This window comes from Ovis canadensis, chromosome 17, assembly GCF_042477335.2.
Source record: "Ovis canadensis isolate MfBH-ARS-UI-01 breed Bighorn chromosome 17, ARS-UI_OviCan_v2, whole genome shotgun sequence".
NCBI lineage: Eukaryota > Metazoa > Chordata > Mammalia > Artiodactyla > Bovidae > Ovis > Ovis canadensis.
In genome coordinates, this window is record NC_091261.1 from 62,615,906 (window position 1) to 62,636,143 (window position 20,238).

The following is a 20,238-nucleotide window of genomic DNA, read 5'->3' on the forward strand; positions in this document are numbered from 1 at the left end:
GGGAGATTTAGTCACGCGGCTGGCGGCCCCGGCTCCGAGTAGAACCACAGGGGACTTCCGGTTTTTCTCGGTTTGACCGGAACCCGACCTTTGACCTCTCGACCACCCCTTATGGGAAGCCTAGCCCCCAGCAGTTTAACATCCGAACCACCTTGACCTTTTCAGCAGTTTAATCCATTCATTCCTAGGTTGCAAGGTTTATGGAGTCTGTTCTTCCAGTATTCAAAACCCGCAGGCAGAGTTCTTACCAACTGACTTGAGTCAGCCTCCTGGAACCACAGCGATCCTAGCCCAACATACCCCAACTGTTTTTACAGATGGGGAAACAGAGGATCAGAAGGAACAGGTAACTCACTTGCTGCCCAACGTCACGGAACAGTTTATTTCTGGGTCCTGGATCAATCTTTTGAGTGCTAGTCCACTAGAGGGCTTCCCTCACCCCAGGGAAACAACCCTGCGCCTTTCCCCACCCAGAGGAGCCTCTGTCGGTTAAGTCCCTGAGAAGCACAGGTATCCTAGGTATTCTTTGCTTTGAACACAGATAAGGTGTTCAGTTACAGCTCTTCCCTGGGGATCCTTCCTGGAGATAGGAGCAGAGGTCCATTCTCTCTCTTTGGTTCCCGAGATGATTTTGGAATCCCCCCCATTGCCCAAGGACCCTATCATTTACACCAGGAAAGTAGAAGAGCAAAACAAGGTGATATATGTGAAAGCACTGGGGAAAGTAGGAAGCAACACTTGTCACTCACTGTGCTTTTTGGTATATCATTTCAGCTCTCTGGTCCTCAGCTTACCCAGCTGTCAAATGATGGAGTCATCTGTGATCTGCCAGATTCCTTCCACCTTCCATAGATATACAGAGGTTTTTACTTTCACTAAAATGCATTAATTGAACATTTATTGAGCTGTTTATTGGCTCTGTCCGATCCCCCAAGGACACAGTGGCAAATAAGACAGATGCCTAAATTTCTTAGGAAAGAAATAAGAAACCACTTTTTAAAGGTAATATTAAGGGGCTTCTCTGGCAGTCCAGCGGTTTAGATTTTCACTTCCAATGCAGGGGGCACAGGTTTGATCCGTGGTCAGGGAACTAAGATCCCAAATGCCATGGGGAGCAGCCAAAAAAAATTTAAACCAAGTTAAAAATAAAGATAATACTGAATAGTGATTAATGCTGTGGGTAAAATGAAAATAGGGAATTTTACAGAGCCTGTGTGGAGAGATGGCTGCTTCTATAGATTGATGAAATTGAGAAATCCTCTTTGAGTTCATGACTTTAGGTTGTACCCTGAATAAGTGAACCCCAAGGGAGAAGATACTTGCAGGTAGAAGGAATAATGAAAACAAATCCCCAGAATTGGGGGTCAGCTTTGGTTGTTTTAGGAAAGAAAAAGAAACCCAGTGTGGTTGGAATTGAGTATATCATGGGGAGAATGGATGGGGCTTCCCTGATAGCTCGGTTGGTAGAGAATCCACCTGCAGTGTAGGAGACCCCGGTTCGATTCCTGGGTCAGGAAGATCCTCTGGAGAAGGGAAAGGCTACCCACTCCAGTATTCTGGCCTGGAGAATTCCATGGACTGCAGTCCATGGGGTCTCAAAGAGTCAGACACAACTGAGCGACTTTCACTTTTGGGGAGAATGGAGGGGATCAGGCTGGGAAAGTAGGCAGGGGCTAGATCGGACAGGCCACTGAAGGCTGTGCTGGTCTCTCAGCTGCAGATGCACTCTTCTCTACCCTGCCCAGCAGTATCCATCCTGCAAACTGTACTGCACCTTTGTCAGCTAGTTTTAGGTTCTGTCAGTAGGAGAGGAGACTGGAAGGCAGGGGGAGGGACTCACTCGTGCATGCCCTTTTACTTGCTATTCCTATCATGGTAAGTAATGACATTTTGCTTCTGACAGGGCATTTGGTTCACTCTCCAGGTTCTTTCCAGAAATAGCCTGTGTGCTACCTCAGAAGTGCCAGCAACAGCCCCTTTTCAGAGTTCTGAGCCCCAGCTTGGCAGGGCCCCTCCCCTGCCAAGGGGAGGCTCTTGAAGGCCAGCACCAACATCACGGTTACCCTTTCTCAGAGGCATAAGAACCAGCCCTCCAGGAATCCTCTTCTGATTCCTCTTGCTCTGCTAACCCCAACTGTTCTCTTTGTTCTCTGGCCCTAGAAGTGGGAACTGCTTCCTGCTGTTATGATTAAATTACTTCAGTGTTCCCTTTTTGCTTGTTCAATCCTCTGCCACCTGTTTAATGAACTACCTATTTAAAATTCTGTTTTCCTGACCAGACCCTGATGGACCCAAAAGCCATTAATAATGACTGAGATTTTTATTGCAAGTCTGATAAGAAACTATTGCATGGTTTTCTGTTTGTTTAATATTTATTTGGCTATGTTGAGTCTTAGTTTCTGCACACAGGATTTTTGTTGCATCATGAGGGATCTTCTGTTGCTATGAACTGACTCTCAAGTTGTGGCTCTTGGGCTTAGTTGCTCTGCAGCACGTGGGATCTTAGTTCCCTGTCAGGGATGTGAACCTGCGTCCTCTGCATTGCAAGGCAGGTTCTTAACTATTGGACCACCAGGGAAGTCTCCACTACATGATTTTAAGCCAAGGGTAGATGGATAGATTTGTGAATCTAAAGAGTAATTTTGCAAACAGTTACGCAAACAGAGGACTGCAGATAGCTACTTAAGTGACAGTAATCTGCACTGAGACCTGGAATCTTGAAATAATGTGACATGCTTTAGGAATGTCTATTTAATGATCTCCATTTTTCTAAGAGGGCCATACCATGTGGGTGTAATGACTCCAGTGCTGAGATGATTTTTCCTTACTCTACTGTTATCTTTACATGAATATTTGCTCCAGGCTTTTGCTGTTGTTAAATACTTTAAAAAATTTATTTATTCATTTATTTATTTTTTGGTTGTACTGGGTCTTTGTTGCTGTGCACAGGCTTTCTCTAATCGCAGTGAGCAGGGGCTTCTCTCTAATTGTAGTGCATGGGCTTCTCATTGTGGGGGCTTCTCTTCTTGCAGAGCACTGGCTCTAGACTCCCAGTCTCAGTAGTTGTGACTCAGGCTTAGTTGCCCCTCGGCACATGGAATCTTCCCAGATCAGGGATCGAACCCATGTCCCCTGCATTGGTGGGCAGATTCTCAACCACTGGGCCACCAGAGAGGTCCTAAATACTTGGCGTGAGTTCTTATAGGGTTCTACCAAATAGGGTATGTGTTCCACACTCATGGTCACTGTAATCTACTAACTTCCTTCATCTGTGAGTGCTGGGAAAGATCAAGGGCAGGAGGAGACGGCAGTGACAGAATGAGATGGTTGGATAGCATAACTGAATCAGTGGACGTGAGTTTGAGCCAACTCCAGGAGATAGTGAAGGACAGGGAAGCCTGGCATGCTGCAGTTCATGGGGTTGCAAGTCGCAAACAGTCGGACATGACTTAACAACAAAATATATAATATACATACATTTTCCCATTATATGTGTGTGTATATATGTTTAATATGTATGGATAGATGTGCACAGATTATAAAATATATAAAATCCCCATATGTAAATACACACATATATGTTAAGATGTACTATATACATATAGTACATATATACTTGGAACTCAAGCAAATAAGAGTAAAACAATACTCTCCCTACCTCATAGGTTTATTGATAGAATTAAATGAGAGAGGGGAATTTCTCGGAGGTCCAGTGGTTAGGACCCCACACTTTCACTGTTAAAAGTGCAGGTTTAGTCCCTGGCTGGGGAATTAAGATCCTGCAAGCTACAGTGCAGGCAAAAATAAAGAATTAAATGACAAAATAAAAATAAAATGTATGGGGATGTAGAAGTTTAGCAATTAACTTCTAAATAAAGTTACAAAATTGCATCTTAATGAGTTGTTGTAATTTGGAGTTATTAACACTTTCTTCTCATTCATTTTTTTGGTTCTCTAGAAGGGAGACCAAAACTTGAATGAACACAAAAATGGTATTGAGAGTATAGAATGTGGCAAGTGTGTGCTCAGTGCTCAGTCGTGTCCGACCCCTTTGTGAGGAGCTAGGCAGGCTACAGTCCATGGGATTCTCCAGGCAAGAATACTGGAGTGGGTTGCCATTTCCTCCTCCAGGGGATTTTCCCCACCCAGGGATTGAACCCTGGGTCTCCTGTGTCTCCTGCATTAGCAGGCTGATTCTTTACCACTAGGCCATCTGGGAAGCCCAAAATCTGGCATAGGATGAGAAATAGCCAATGCTGTGAAAAATTTGGCATAGGATGAAAAATAGCGAATGGCTTTTATGTTTGATGGGCCTTTTTTTTCATCTATTGTAAATAAACAGTTTACAAAATAATCTTTTCTCCCTGTATCTCTTTTTAAAGTATTAAAAAATTTTTTTTTGCCACTGCTGCATGCCATGTGGAATCTTAGTTCCTCAACCAGGGATGGAACCAGCACCTCCTGAAGTGGACGTGCAGGGTCTTAACCACTGGACAGCCAGGAAACTCCGCCCCCATGCCCACTGCTCTCCCCTTCTCCCAGGCCCCCTTCCCCACTGCCACATCTCTCTTTAAGAAAAGGTATTACAAGCTAGTTGTTCAATTGATTGGGAATTCCTTACAGTTTTAAAAATCATAATTTTATTGAAAAAGCACATGGAAAATGTATGCATTGATGAGCAAGGGTAGTTTTTTGTTTTGAAATTCAGTTTAGAGATGGTTTAGCAACACCGCTCAGGCTGTTCAATTTAGAATGGGATTTTTCTCATTTTTTTCTGTGTGGGCTTTTTTTTTTTCAGGAAATATTAATCTTTAAAAAATATATATATATATATTTGGCTGCATTGGGTCTTATTTGCGGTACCCGGGTTTTCTCTAGTAGCCCCTTGGCATGTGGGAATCTCAGGTCCCACACTAACCAGGGATCGAACCACTACCCCTTACATTGGAAGGCAGATTCTTAACCACTAGACCGCCATTAACCACTAGACCGCCAGGGAATTCCTGTGAGACTTGTTCTTAATAGTTGCATTAGTTTGCTTGGACTGCTGTTAACAAAGCCCTACAAGCTAAGCAACTTGAGTAACAAAAATGTATCACCTCATGGTTCTAGAGGCTAGAAGTCCAAAACCAAGGTCCTGACAGGGTTGGTTCCTTCTGAGGAACTGTTAGGAAGAGTCTCTTCCATGTCTTTCTCCTAACTCCTGGTGGTAGGCTGACTTTCTTGACTTGTTGAAGCATCACCCCGACCTCTGGCTTCATTTTCACATGGTGTTCTCCTCTTCTGCATGTCTATCTCCAAATCTCCCTTTTAAGGACACAGTCATGTCAGATTAGCGCCCACCTCAAGGATCTCATTTTAACTTGATTAGATCTGTGAAGACCCTATCTCCAAATAAGGTCACATTCTGAGGTTTATGTCAGGTCTCCAACATATGAATTCAGGAAGGACACAGTTGAACCCATAACCCTTAGTATCCCATAGTATCCTTTTAAGTTAATAATTTAAATATGGTGTTTTTAAAAGAAAGTTTATAAAAATGAATAGCAGGGCATTCATTATAAATACATTAAATGCATAGGGTGAAAATGCAAGCAGGAATTCTCCCTAGAATTCCCTGGTGGTCCAGTGGTTAGGATTCTCACTGCGGAGGGCCCAGGTCAGATCCCTGGTCTGGTAACTAGATCCCACGTGCCCCAACTAAGACCCAGTGTAGCCAAATAAATAAAAATAAATATAAAATAAAAACCAAGTGGTCTTCCTGGTAATTTCAAAATTGTCAAAAAATTGTAAAAAATAAAAAAAGTAAAGGTTGAAAGTTAAAAAGTAAAGGAGGGGACCCATGTTACTGATACCCAAACTCCCAGGAGGGGGTTCTGCTCAGCTGGTGTCTCTGAGCTTAGAGAGTGACCTTGTGGATGCTCTCACTGGTCCTCGTGTCTGGAAGGAGAGTTTGGTGTGTTGAGGCCAGCTCTACCCATAAAGTGTGGGAAAAAAATGCAAAATGGATACAGCTCCTCCTGTACGAAGGAAAGGCATGTGCCAGGGTGAAGAGGTGTTGCTGGGATGAAGTTCACAGGAAACTTTTTCCTCCTCAAGCCTAGCAGCCTCCCTGTAGCCTTGCAGAGTGTAATGTTGAAACAGCTGGCAAAGCAGCAGTGTAGTTTTGCAGTGCATCACTAAGGAGAGCACAGATGCTTGAGTTTGGAGCTGAGAAATAGTATATATATATTTTTAATGAATTTGATTGCACCAGGTCTTAGTTGAGGCACTCAGGATCTTCGTTGGCAGCATGCAGGATCTTTACTTATGGGATGAGAACTCTTAGTTGTGGCATGTGGCATTTAGTTCCCTAGCCAAAGACTGAACCCAGGCCCCCTGCATTGGGAATATGGAGTCTTAGCCACTGGACCACCAGGAAAGTTCAGAAAAGCCATGTCTTAATAACTGGTGCACGTGCTTTGTTACTGTCTGTTCTCTCAGCTTTGCTCCTGTCTGTTACATTGAACATTTGTTACAGAAACATGTTTCCTCTTCTTGAAGTTCCCTGTTCACTTCCAGGAGTTAAGACCTATTTTTCAAATCTTATGGAGGTTATCACTCTCTCAAGGAAGCCTTATTTGATTTCCCTGATGAGATCAAATTACTCTAATAGGTTCTGTTAGCTTTTATGTTGCATTGTCACAGTTACAAGTTTACATTTTTTGGTGAAATTTGAGGATTAACGCCTACTACTCTGTAAGGGGACCATCCCCCGCTCCCCCCTCCCCTTGATTTGTTATTCTTAAACTTGTGTCCCTAACACAATACCTCTAACATATCTGACTCAATAAATATTTTTTGAATGAAATAAAAAGTACAGTGTAAATATAATAGCCACAGGGGAGGAGGAGTCGACACCATGCCTGAAAAGGGAATTTTTCTGAATTATCTGCTTCCAGCAGTATCTCTATTCTGGGTGTTTCCAGTAAGTTTTCCTTCTACCTCTGACCCTCAGTATCTCAGTTTCTATCCGCTGATACAAACTACTTGTGTTGTCATTCTGAGATGCCCCAAGTGTACATTCAATTAAAATATATTATGTATTCTCATAGACAGAAGTGCTTCATTCTTGTTAACAACTGTTTCACTGTAGGAAAGTACCATAGTTTAGTAAGTTCATCTTTTCTTCAAAGACATTAAGGTTGTTTCCCATCTTTTGCTTCTGCAAATTGCTACTGCCATGAATAACTCTGTGCATAACATTTCTGTGCATATGTGCAGTTGTATAAATATGCCCCAAAACTCCATCTTTTACTTTGGTTCAGGGTAAAGAGATGGTGCAGAGATGGCAGCAAGGATCTGGGTTTTTTTGCCTGAGCCACACAGCATGGGATATCTTAGTTCCCCAACCAGTGATTGAACCCTCGCCCCACGCACTGGAAGCACTGTGTCTTAACTGCTGGACTGCTAGGGAAGTCCCTAGAATCTGGCTTAGATGCTCAGAAAGTACCAAAAAAAGGTGGATCTTGGACTCATCCAGTCCCAGTGTACAGCTAGAGTTTGGGGGCCACTTGGAAACTGAATTGCTCCAACCAAGTTTCAAAGGCAGTGATGCATTAACTACATTGTCTTAGATTTCTTTGCTGCATTCTTTCATATGACAATTGCTTGTTTGCTGTCAACTGTACTAGATTATAAACTAGTCTATTGGAAAGTAGTGAACAAGACAGTTGAATGACTTTGCTTTCCAATGGTTTTTTTTTTCCACCTCTTGCTGTGGGGCAAGTGGGATCTTACTTCCCCCCATGAGGGGTCCAACCTGAGCCCCTGCAATGGAAGGGCAGAGTCTTAACCACTGGACTGCCAGGGAAGTTCCTCTAAGGCATTGTTCTTATAGAACTATTTTAATTATTTTTATCTTTATAGGTGTGTGTATGCAGTAAATGAAATAACAGAAGTGAACAGCAAAGTAATTAACTTTCAATTTTAAATGCCTGGACTTCCCTGGTGGCTCAGACAGTAAAGAATCTGCCTGCAATGCAGGAGACCTGGGTTCAATCCCTGGGTGGGGAAGGTCTCCCACTCCAGTATTCCTGCCTGGAGAATTTCATGAACAGAGGAGCCTCGCAGGCTACAGTCCATGGGGATCACAAAGAGTCTGACACGACTGAGCCACTAACATACTTTAAAATATTTATTTATATGTACACATATGGCAACCCACTCCAGTACTCTTGCCTGGAGAATCCCAGGGACGGGGGAGCCTGGTGGACTGCCGTTTATGGGGTCGCACAGAGTCGGACACGACTGAAGCGACTTAGCAGCAGCAGCAGCAGCACACATATATAATACACAGGAATTGATGCTTTTGAACTGTGGTGTTTGAGAAGACTCTTGAGCGTCCCTTGGACTGCAAGGGGATCAAACTAGTCCATCCTAAAGGAAATCAGTCCTGAATATTCATTGAAGGACTGACGCTCAAGCTGCAATACACCTGATGTGACGAACTGACTCATTAGAAAAGACCCTGATGCTGGGAAAGATTGAAGGAAGGAGGAGAAGGGGACGACAGAGGACGAGATGGTTGGATGGCATCACTGATTGTATGGACATGAGTTTGAGCAAGCTCAGGGAGTTGGTGATGGACAGGAAGCCTGGCCTGTGCCACGGGGTTGCAAAGAGTCGGACACGACGACTGAGCGAATGAACTGAACAATACATATTTATGTATATAGACACTACGTTGGAAGACTCAATTATTCTTGCCGTAATTTTTTTCCCTCTCTCCCCTAGCCCCATACTGTCTCTAGAAGAGCTCACACTTTTACCTCCAAGTTAACCAAACCACTAAATTTGCTTTGAGCACAAGGCGAGTTCGACGCGCCACCGGTAGGGGGCAAGAATCACCCAGCGTGCCCATTACCTAAGCAACGGGTTCAAACAGCATTCTCAGGATGACTTTACAAAAGGGTTATCAAGTTAATTTGTTTATTCTGGGTCAGGTCATTTAGTAGTAGTACCAGTAACAAAAATCATAACGGAGAATACAAAAATAAAAGAGGGGGGTAGCAACAGACCTGCAGCAATCATTAATTGAGAGCAACAGTTTGTTCAGGTTAGTGGGTGTGCGCGAGAAAAAGAGAAAGAGGGGCTAACCGCGCTCTCACTCCTTAGGATCTGATTATGGTAATGAAACAGCCGAGGGGCTCCAGTTACTTGCGGTTTCACATTAAATAAAGTGCTCTGAGCAAGCCTAAGAAACAATAAGTAGGCGAATATTTTCTTCTAGAACTCATTAAGGTAACAAGCGTTTCAAAGTGACAGAGACACTACTAGATAACTTCCTGGGCCAAAGCCACACACCAAAAACGTTTTGAAAACAGCTTCAGGCCCCTCCTAGCCGGACTTTGAAAGTAGGTGTGGCACGCATGCGCCCGGCCCACCAGCTGACCTCCTCGTGGCAAGTCAAAGCACCGACCTTCTTCCCGACAGCCCGCGGGGGAGAAAGGGCGGAGGAACGGAACTCTCGCGAGGTCTTTCGAGCGCCGGCGGAAGCAGTAGACACGTGACTCTCCTAGGCGGCCTTCGCCTTCCCCCCCTCCCCCTTCTCGGAAGCCCGGCCCCCTCACCCCTCGCCCACCCGGGAGCCGCGGTAATGGACCGTTTGGGTTCCGGAATTCCCTTGGATCCAACCACTGGTACCCGGTCGGCGGGAGCGACGGAGTTCGTGCTTGGCGGCGAAGGCAGGGGGCAGTCATGGGGGGGTGGAAATCATCTTCCTTCACCTAGGAGGGAGGCGGGGCGGAGAGGTGCTAGGGAGTGGGGTGTTGTGGGGGGGGGGAGGGAGGAAGTCACGTGGGTCGCGCGGCGCGCGCTGCGTGCGCGCGGCGCCTCATCCGTCGCCCCACCCCCTCCCCGTGGGGCGGGGGGGCTTGGGGGGAGGGGCGTCAAGATGGCGGCGGGGAGGTAGGCAGAGTCGGACGCCGCTGCTGCCGCCGCCACCGCCGCCTCCGCTCCCGTCGCCTCTGGTTCTTCAAGCTCTAGTCACCTGAGAGAATCTGTTCCGGTGTCGGATCCGGCGGGGAAAGTAAGTCCACCTCTTATCCCTTTTCTGCCTCCACACTCCTTCTCCCGGACAGCCTCCCACTCCCACCCTCTTCAGGGGGCCGTGCAGGGCCGGGCTGAGGGGGGGGCCCGCCACCTCACCCTGGCTTGGGGCCTCCCTCGCCGCCCCCTCCGCTGCGCGCCCCGGGGTCTTCGGGGGCACGGTCCTGGCGGCGGCCCCGCCGCGCTCGTTTCCTCCGCCCGTCAGCGCCGGGCCCTGCGGTCGCCGCGCGTGGAGCTCTCGGGCCCCGAGGGCCCCGCTGTCCGGGGTTGGAGACACCTCGTTTAAGCGAGGAGTCAGCGTCTGCGGACGCCGGCTCCGGCTCTGCTTGGGTCGCCCTCTTTGGTTCCTCAGCTAGACCAGGGGTCTGTGAGGTCCTGGGACCCGCAGGAAAGTGAGCTCCGCAATCCTTCAAAAGTCCTCGTACCCAAGGATTGCTCCGGTTCAGGGCGAGAGTGCGGGGAGCGTCAGGACACCGCACCTACAATTTGCTGGTCACCTCGCCGTCGGGGTGGTGGGGACGGTACGTGGGACACGTGGGGCTACCTTCACGCTTCACCCAGTGATGAGGTTAATTTTGCCCCGAGCTCGCTCGCCCGCCCGCCTCCTAGACGCTAAGCAGGCATTTCTGTGGAGGGGCAAGTCGGTTGGGGATTTGCTTACTTTGAGAGTGTTTGGCGTAACGAGCATCTAAAGTTCCCCAAACCAGTGTATGCTGGTGGTTTCCCAGAAGTGGTTTGAAGTCGGTTTAACCGCTGAGGAGATTTGGATGTTCCTGAACCCTTGTGATTGTTTCTTTCCTGACCCTGGCATCCAGCTCCTCCCCTTTCCACCTCGGCTTTGTGCTTCTGTTTGGTTAATGTTTGCGGACCACTAACTTGATCCTCGCGCAGAGAAGCTCTTTTTTATGTGCGTGCTCGGTTAACTGTGGGAGGCTTTTGTTTTGGGGAGTAGTTGGTTGAGAAACGTGGGAAAAGAACGGGAGAGAAAATGAGAGTCAAAGAAAGCAACGTTTTTATCCATTGAATTGCGCAGCCAATTGTAACTGCACCCGGAAGTTTGTACTGAACACGTGTTGATGAGAGAAGGTTAAAAGCTGGGTCCCCTTTGACCTTTGAAGTTGATTATTAGCAGTTTATGTTGAGTTAAATATTTCATATTCTCAGCGTAACCAGAATTACAGACGGAATGGGGTTCTAAAGTGTCGGCCAAGGAGGGCCCAGAAAGCTGTCAAGTCCTTAGTTGCTCTCTATCGCTGTTCCTCCTAACAGTTGCAGTCACTTAAACCAGCTAACAGTGCGAAGGGATCCCATATTTTCCCAGTTATTTACTGCAGTCACAACTGATTTTTGTAAGCAGTGGGGAAAGCCTTCATCACTGCACAAAAGATAGTCTGTACAGAATTTCTAGGGTAAAATGTAGAATTTACTGCTGGTAGGACATGAGTTTTGCAAGCAAGGGGACGTTTTATTTTCATGTTTAAAGAAGTTGCTTCCAGTGTTTACCTTACCAGAGAAGACATCTTTACCGTTTTCCTCTGGCTTCTGCTTTTTATCTCCCAGTTTATTTCCAGTCTAAATTTATTCCTTACAGTTCTTAAGAAATTTAAGTAAATTTTAGTTCAGTTGCTGGAGAAGTGTTAAAAAGGGAGGCTTAGTGAGTGACTTATAGTTGATGAATTCATTCATCCAGTCATTCGTCCATTGAATGCTTTCATGTTTCAGACAGTTTTACAGGTTTTAAGGGCGTTACTGAGATTACTATTTAAAATGTGCAGTATGGACGTTTTAAAGTTGTCCTCACGCCCCCCGCCCCAACCCGCGAAGACTTTAGGTACAGATAACATTTTGGCCTTTCTTAGTCTCTAAATTGAGCTTTGATTTGAGATTTGCTGATCTGCTTGTGAAGTAAGAAAGCAGGCAGGTCTGAGGGCTGGTCTTCGCCAATTACCTGGCTTTTCATGAGGCTCCGTGGGTTTTTGAAAATTGGAGTAAAAGAAAGATACTTTCTGAGAGGAATTGTTTTTCATTGAATATCCAATTAGTAACCAACATGATGTAATCCTTAAGTTTTTGCAGTTGTCTTTTTTTATGCTAATTGACAGATCCACTTTGATGTGGCTGAACTGAGTATTAAGGACAGCCTTGGGATACCACTGAAAATTTCTGTAGATGGAAAGGATAGGCTCTTGAAGAGCAGGAACTCTCTTATGAACAAAAAAAATATATATGGTACAAAACCCATCAAATTAATTTGCTTATTTACTTCTTAGGAGACAGTATGTAACACAGAGCAGTGATTTTCAAACCTTTTTACTGTATTCCATAGTAAGAAATGTGTTTTATATTGTGAACTAGCACATTAATACACACGTAGAACTGAGTTTTATATAATAATGTTTACCTTTTACTGTGTGCTGCACTAATTCTGTTCTGTATTTAACATATTTGAATAGTCTGTATTTGAAACATTTAAAATATGCTGGTCATAAGGTAAATTATTTGACAACTCATCCTGTTGTGACTAGCAGTTTGAAACATACTGGTATGGGATTCAAAAACACAGAATCTGGGAGGTGTGGTATCAGCCAACCTAGGTTTGTAATTCTGCTCCAAGCTTGCTTTGTTGTTAACTTGTTACAGTTTATCTCTCTAAGCCTCAGTATCTCATCTCCGACAAGGGGATAACAGGTAATTTTTACTTACGGATTATTTTGAGAGTTAAGAGAAAAAAAGTCCAACCATACAGTGAATGTTGGGAAGACTAGCCATCTGATTTTCATGTTGTTATCGAGAACATAGTTTCACCCTCCTCCCCCATTCTTTCTCATGGTGCTTTTTCAAAACATTTTTGGAACTTGTATATAATCTGCACATTCCTTTGTGATTCCATTCTTTCTATAGATTTTGTAGTAAGAGTGAGGGGAGGGGCATGGCACTGAGCAATTGCTGCTTGGGGAAGTAGGTGTTAAAAAATACAGATTATACCCTTTTAGGTAAAGAAAAATTTCTTTAGCAAACTTGTTTATATCTACCTTTCCTTCTACCTAATATTCTTAAGGAACCAGTACCTAGTAGACACTTAATGAATACTTGTTGATGGACTTACCGGTTAAATTCAAAGTGGATCATTATCCTTCAGATTCTTAAGCTAAATGTCAGTCCTCAGATATCCGGGCTGTGTAAAAACAAAAGTTGGGTCAAAATCAGACATGCTTAGCACTATTAAATAGAAAAATCCTTTTCAGGCAAAGATATATTTTGGGGGGGAGGATAATTGCTTTACAGTATTATGTTGGCCTTTGCCATATATCCGTGGAGTCACAAGAGTCAGGCACAACTGAGCGACAAACATACTGCCATATAGCAACATGAATCAGCCACAAGTATACCTATGTCCCCTCCCTAAGATTTTTTTTTAAAGATACTTCTTAAAAATGATACTATGTGTACACATCTGAAGATGTCTGCCACTTTCCTCTAGATATGCTGGTTAACTGGACAAATTGAAAGTATGACCTGAGTGAAAGAGAGCTAGTATTTTATAGAGCTAATATGGAAGTTAATTATGGAATTAAATTGCTAACAGGTAAAGTTTATATTCTGGAAATAAGGTGTTGCATCAGCAATTTGAAGAAAAACATTTTTTGAATTTTGAAGTAATGTTTATCAGGATGATAGTTAATAGCTAGTAGCTAATATTTCGGAGAAGGCAATGGCAACCCACTCCAGTACTCTTGCCTGGAAAATCTCATGGGCGGAGGAGTCTGGTAGGCTGCAGTCCATGGGGCCGCACAGAGTTGGACATGACTGAGCGACTTCACTTTCACTTTTCACTTTCATGCATTGGAGAAGGAAATGGCAACCCACTCCAGTGTTCTTGCCTGGAGAATCCCAGGGACAGGGGAGCCTGGTGGGTTGCCGTCTATGGGGTCGCACAGAGTCGACACAACTGAAGCGACTTAGCAGTAGCAGCAGCAGCTAACATTTATCCCAAGTAGTATAACATTTAATCAACACAGCAATCCTATAAAGTAGGTTCTCTTTTTATTGCCAGGTGAAGATGAGAAAACTGAGTCAACTTATTACTTGACTTTCTCATTCTACTAGCAGTATTCGAAGCCATGTGTTATGTTTGACTCCCACTTCAACCTCTGTGGTGTGCTGCTCCCACTGCAGATACATCCCTTATGTCTTTCCAGAGCTGTAAAGATCTGCTTTGGTCTCAACAAGAGGAACCTTGTCTTTGTTGATAGGTTTCAATGTTGGTATTCTCAGTGGGAACTGTATCCTTTCATTTTTCTGATTGGCTGTTGTTTCTCAGGATTCTTTTCCTGGCAAGGATATTTCTTAGTTTCATGGATATTTTGATAGATGTACTGTTTGAACAGGTGATATTTTTGAAAGTATTTATGATAAAAATAGAACCTTTTGGTTGTTCATTGTTTGAAACAGAATCGCTCTATAGTTAGTAACTTTTAGGTTTGTTAGGTTCAGTTCAGTCACTCAGTCATGTCCGACTCTTTGTGACCCCGATGGACCGCAGCACGCCAGGCCTCCCTGTCCATCACCAACTCCTGGAGTTTACTCAGACTCATGTCCATTGAGTTGGTGATGCTGTCCAGACATCTCATCCTCTGTCATCCCCTTCTCCCGCCTTCAATTTTTCCCAGCATCAGGGTCTTTTCAAATGAGTCAGTTCTTCACATCAGGTGGACAAAGTATTCGGTTGCTGCCTGTTAAATGTCACCTGAGGTTTGTGAAATGTTTGTAGACACTGTAACAGTTCTTTCGCACTTAACGGTTTTTGCGTTTACATTATATACTTTCAAAATGAAAATGTTTTCCCTCTCAGGAATATATCTTGTTTGTAAAATGTGGAAAAGGTTGCATAATATAACCTTTTAGGGGCTCTGTTAGCGTGAGCACTGAAATTCTATGAGTCTGTAATAGTTTCAGAATAGGAATATGATTAAATATTAAGGGTTTTTGCTTAATGAAGTTAGACACTGGCATAAGTGTTTGCTCTATATCCCCTTCCCTGCTTCTCATTGCAAAAAAAAAAAAGTACAAATAGGAAATTTTTGCCCTATTGGCTTGAGAGAAAGGCTCTAGGTTTTATTTGTATATAAGATGTGTATAAAATTAAAATCTTTTTCACTCATAGTTTGTGAAAGACAATGTCCCTTATGATACTGTCACTACTTGGTCACTACTCAGATCAGAGGGTCTCAAACTGTGATTCCTATGAACTTTGAAGAGATCACTGATACTATTACTTAAAACTGTTGCTTTTATTTCTTGTATGAATGCCAACAGGTTTGTTCCCCAAATTCTTCTCTTCTGTAATGATATTTTTGTACTTTTAATGATAGTTTAGAAAATATATTTCAAAAAGCTCATGAATTCAGTAACACTTAGATGATTTTTTGTTGAAATAAATTAATGATATTTGTGTACTTTTGAGTATAATTAGTTAGGTCATTGGTCCTAGAGAAGTATTTAATAATTGAAAATGTATTTTTTTAAGCATTGATTTAGCACTCTTGGTACATGTGTACTATGTACTAGAATAGTAATTTGTAAAGTATGGTCAACTATTATTTATTACTTCCTTATTAGAATAGTTTGTCAATTTTATATTAAATCCATGTTGGGATATTTCTCCTTGTCTCCTCTGGCATCTGGTTCTTTCATATTTCCATCTTGCTGTGTAATATCAACACTCCCCATTCCAGTTCAGACAGGCATTTATTCTGAAGTTAAGTATTGAAACTTCACACCAACATTGACTTCTTTATCTACTGATTGGAAAGAGATGGCATGACTTCGGGAGTTTGAGAAGTCTAGATCTATATGTGACCTTGGGTGGGTAATTTAACCTTTTTGAACCTCAGTTTCATGTCTAGGGTTGTAGTACCTATCTTGCTAAGGGTTGTCATGAACTAGTGATGTACATGAAGAGCTAAACAAGCTGCAGGGCTTGTGAAAAAAAGTGAAAGTCGCTCAGTTGTGTCCTACTCTCTGCAACCCCATGGACTATACAGTCCATAGAATTCTCCGGGCCACAATACTGGAGGGGTAGCGTTTACTTTATCTAAGGTAGCTTCCCAACCCAGGGATCGAACCCAGATCTCCCACATTGCAGGTTGATTCTTTACCAGCTGATCCACTAGGGAAGCCCAAGAATACTGGAGTGGGCTTCAGTATTCTTCTCCAGCAGATATTCCCAACCCAGGAATTAAACCAGGGCCTCCTGCATTGCAGTCTGATTCTTTACCAATTGAACTTTCAGGGAAGCTCAAAAGACACTTAATCACTGTCAGTTCCCTTCCTGCTGTCTGCTCAAAATGCTTTCTTCCTTAGACTTCTTTTGTTTTCTCTGAAAAATTCTGGGGAAATCTTCTTTGGGCTCTCCTTTCTTATTTAAACAGCAGGTCTCCCCTTAGTTGGTTTCTCAATGTCTGTGGTTTCCACCTAAAACTCATTCATATTTCCTTTAGAACATCTTTGTAAATGATGTACAGATGACAATGACTTATCTAGTAGAGAATTTCTCTGTTAAAATCTCCTGATTTCATGTAAAAGAGTAGTTCTTGTATGTTGGGAAGTGGTGGTATTCTTGGCTAACAACGTTTTTTTTCTTTGGTAGGGCATACTGAAACATTTAATTCTATTGCACAGTCTGAAAACAGGTGGACTAACTGAAATTAGAATATTATTTATGTAGCATGGAATTAGTTCTCTGAGAAAACCAAGTGGTCAGATTGCCCATAAGTATGTTTGTATGTATAAATCGGTTATTTCAGATAAATTAATGAGAAAAGTTAAAATTGAGAAAGCTCTGTTAAACTTTATTTTTCCTTACAAAATAGATAAAAATCCATCTTAGTGGTAGAATACTTTGATCTGGCTTGGGAGACTCCAGCTGAAAATGTGTCTGCCTACTTGAAATAGGCATCCCCCGCCCTGCCCCGCTGAACTCCATGTATCTTTAGGTCTCCTGTGCTCAACCCCCGCCTCCAACCCCATTTTCTCATGGCTTAACTCTAATCCTCTACCAACTTATACTTTATGTGTATTTCATGTTCTGTCTTTCATTTTGAGCTTTTATGCAAACTACGGATTCTCCTTCGTAAATATCCTGGAATCCATTCCGCGCTCTTTATCTCTGTACCCTGCTGTTAGCACTGTATCATCTCTTTCCTGGTCTGCCGTAGCAGTTTCCTAAGATGTCTCCCTGCTTTGGTCTTACTCTGCCCATTCTCAGTTTGCTTCCACACTGCTGTGGAGTAATTTTTCTAAGCCACAGATCTGACTACATCATGCAGTTCTCTATCTGAAAACCCTTTAGTAACTGCTGTTGCCCATAAGATTAAATGTGCTCTCTAGCATCGTGCACAGGCTGTAGGCGATAATTTCCTGTCTCTCTCCATCACCTTTGCGAACCTCATATTTCTGTTCTGAGCTTCCATACCCACGGTGAACATGGTGAATTACTGTAGCCATCTTTTTTGGAGTGCCAGTATCTTTGTGCTGCCATGAGTTTGAATGCACTATCCAGAAGATCCTTGTCTGCCTGGCGATTTCTTACCTGAGACTTGCTTGCATTGTCATCTTTGTAACCTCTGTCTCCAGGTTAATTCACCATTTCCTTCTCTGTTCCCACAGCATTTTGTAGACATAGACTCTTGCTGTGATTTACGTACTTCTTTGTCCCTTCCACCTTTTTTTTTTTTCAATCATCCACTTTATTTTTGAATTACATAGTGTGGCTTTTCTTTCCTTTTAAAAAATATTCATTTATTTGGCTATGAACTCTTCACTGTAGTACGTTCCCTGACCAGGGACTGAACCTGGGCCCCTTGCACTGGGAGTGCAGTCTTAGCCACTGGACCACCAGGGAAGTGCCTTGTCCTTTCCATCTTAATGTGAATTTCTTTGGATAAGAGACTATTTTCATCTGTTTTTGCCTGCTATGTAGAAGATTCTTCATAAATATTGAATGAATGGATTTGGTAGAAAATACTGGTTTATATTTAGAAGAGTATTAGTTGTCGTTTTAAGCTTTTTATGTTAATATTTAATATTTTGTTCTAAAGATGGTGGAACCAGGGCAAGATTTACTGCTTGCTGCTTTGAGCGAGAGTGGAATTAGTCCAAATGACCTCTTTGATATTGATGGTGGAGATGCGGGGCTTGCAACTCCAACACCTACCCCTCCCATACAGCAGGTAAGAGTTTTCCAAAGCATCTGTAAAAAATGAATTTTTTCTTATTTTTATTTTCTATTATAGAAATAGGTATTAATAAGTCTTAATTTTAAATATGCATGTGAACATTATTGTTATGTTGAGTGTTAGTGTTCATTCACAAGGTGGAAAATACTTGTAGTGCAAATCAAGACATTTTCTGCTTTGATATATGGTGATATAAAAGCAAGAGATGAATTGCTTAGAGTTATTATGTGAGGACCACTAATCTCAATACTTGTCTTTGTAGTTTATAGGAACATTTTTCTGAGATTTCACACATTTTTCATTTTTTGTGTAGGTTTCATGATACACATTCTCTGAAAGCAAAAATAAGATTCTGATGTTACTGTAGTTTAACGAAGATATTGCAAATATTGTTATTTTGTACCTGGTATCCAGTGGCTTTACATTCCATTTGAATGTAAAGCTTGGATTTTTTTTTTTTAATTTTAATGAAATAAATACATCTCTTGTTCTTGAAACAGAATTCACTGCCATCATTCTTTGTTTCTTTCTCTGATGTTTTCTCTCCAGTCAGTGCCACTTAGTGCATTAGAACTAGGTTTGGAGACTGAAGCAGCAGTTCCTGTTAAACAAGAACCAGAGACGGTACCTACTCCGGCACTTTTAAATGTTAGGGTAAGAATTATTTAGATTTGGCATTGCTATGAAAATAGTTTAGGATTATAGTCAGAAAATAACCTTTATTATAAAATAGTTTATTTCACTAGTTCTGCTTTTTGCTGCTTTCCCAATATTTTACTCTCATCTACTTTCATGACTGAACAACTGAACTGAACTTTATAAAACATTTCTTTCACTCTTCTGTTATGTTGATCAAAAGATAGGGAAAAAAACATCTTTATAGTTTATTTATTGAAAATGATTAAGAACTCATGAAGTACAAATGAACTACACATTATCCCATTACATTTTTCATTTTAAAAAGTTTGGTCCATTGGCACATGTAATTATTATGTGATATTACTATGCTTTAAATGTAGAGTTCCTCATTTCGTGTTAAACGTAGCAGTTTTGTTGTTGGCAGCTATGCCTTATGGGGTCTCAGCTTCCCCTATCAAGAACTGAACCCTGGCCCTGGCAATGAAAGCCTGGAATCCTAACCACCAGGGCATCAGGGAACTCCCTAAACATAGAAATTACTTATTTAAGAGCCCTAGTGGTATAAATTATTAGATAAGCTGTTAGGTTAAAATTTGATGACTTTGTGATAAAGTATTATTGAAAGTTACATTTAAAATTGATAAATTGTAATCTAGAAGATTCTTGCTAGAGAAGCCATGGAGAAATAACAGATACTTTGAAGGGGGCAGAAAGTAGAAATAGATTTAAACTTATAAAAATATCTTAGTTGTTAGTTGTAGAAGTCACAGACATACTGTTATCCTCAGATCTTGACTATTTAAAAAATTTTTGTCCAGCTCCTAACTCCCATTCCCAACTAAAAAAAATAAAATGCTATATAGCTTTGTCTTAGACTCAAAGGAAGACTCCACATTATCACTAATATTTGTAATTTACCTGGGTGGATTTTTCATATGTCATAGGAACTTAAAACTCTGCTTGGTGGCTTTATCTTAGTAAGTTAAACGTCAGTATAGTCTGTGCAATAGACAAAAAATACTCTACAGGAATCATAGAATGTTAGACATGAAAAATGATCCTCTGAGAGCCCACCTCCGGGCATAAAGTGATTTGCCTAGGGTTATCTTATTAGTTGGAGCCATGCTGGGATTAGAAATTATGTTCCTAGTCCTTGTGTTATGTAGGGTTGCTGTACATCACAGCTTACTTAGGATACTCTCATTTTATGGTTGCTGCCCTCAGCATTAGTGCTATACCTTGTTTTCCTTAAAGTGGTGTATTTTAACTTGGC

General features: G+C 42.3%; 1 protein-coding gene and 1 long non-coding RNA gene across 5 annotated transcripts in view; both read left to right on the forward strand.

Annotated features, from left to right (window-relative positions):
- The first annotated feature begins 188 nt into the window (after window positions 1-188).
- LOC138422579 (uncharacterized) lies at window positions 189-885 on the forward strand. Its single transcript, XR_011249930.1, has 2 exons — window positions 189-346; window positions 775-885. It is a non-coding gene; the product is annotated as an uncharacterized lncRNA (long non-coding RNA).
- An 8,594-nt stretch (window positions 886-9,479) lies between these two features.
- SBNO1 (strawberry notch homolog 1) overlaps window positions 9,480-20,238 on the forward strand; it is a 52,016-nt gene continuing 41,257 nt past the window's right edge. For 2 of the 4 annotated variants that reach the window (XM_069557694.1, XM_069557696.1), the window contains exons 1-3: window positions 9,523-10,610; window positions 18,189-18,320; window positions 18,876-18,980. In XM_069557694.1, coding sequence (XP_069413795.1) covers window positions 18,189-18,320; window positions 18,876-18,980 — 237 coding nt within the window. In that variant the 5' untranslated portion in view covers window positions 9,523-10,610. Of the gene's footprint in view, window positions 10,611-18,188; window positions 18,321-18,875; window positions 18,981-20,238 lie in introns of all 4 variants that reach the window. The other 2 variants (XM_069557693.1, XM_069557695.1) reach the window with 2 other exon arrangements.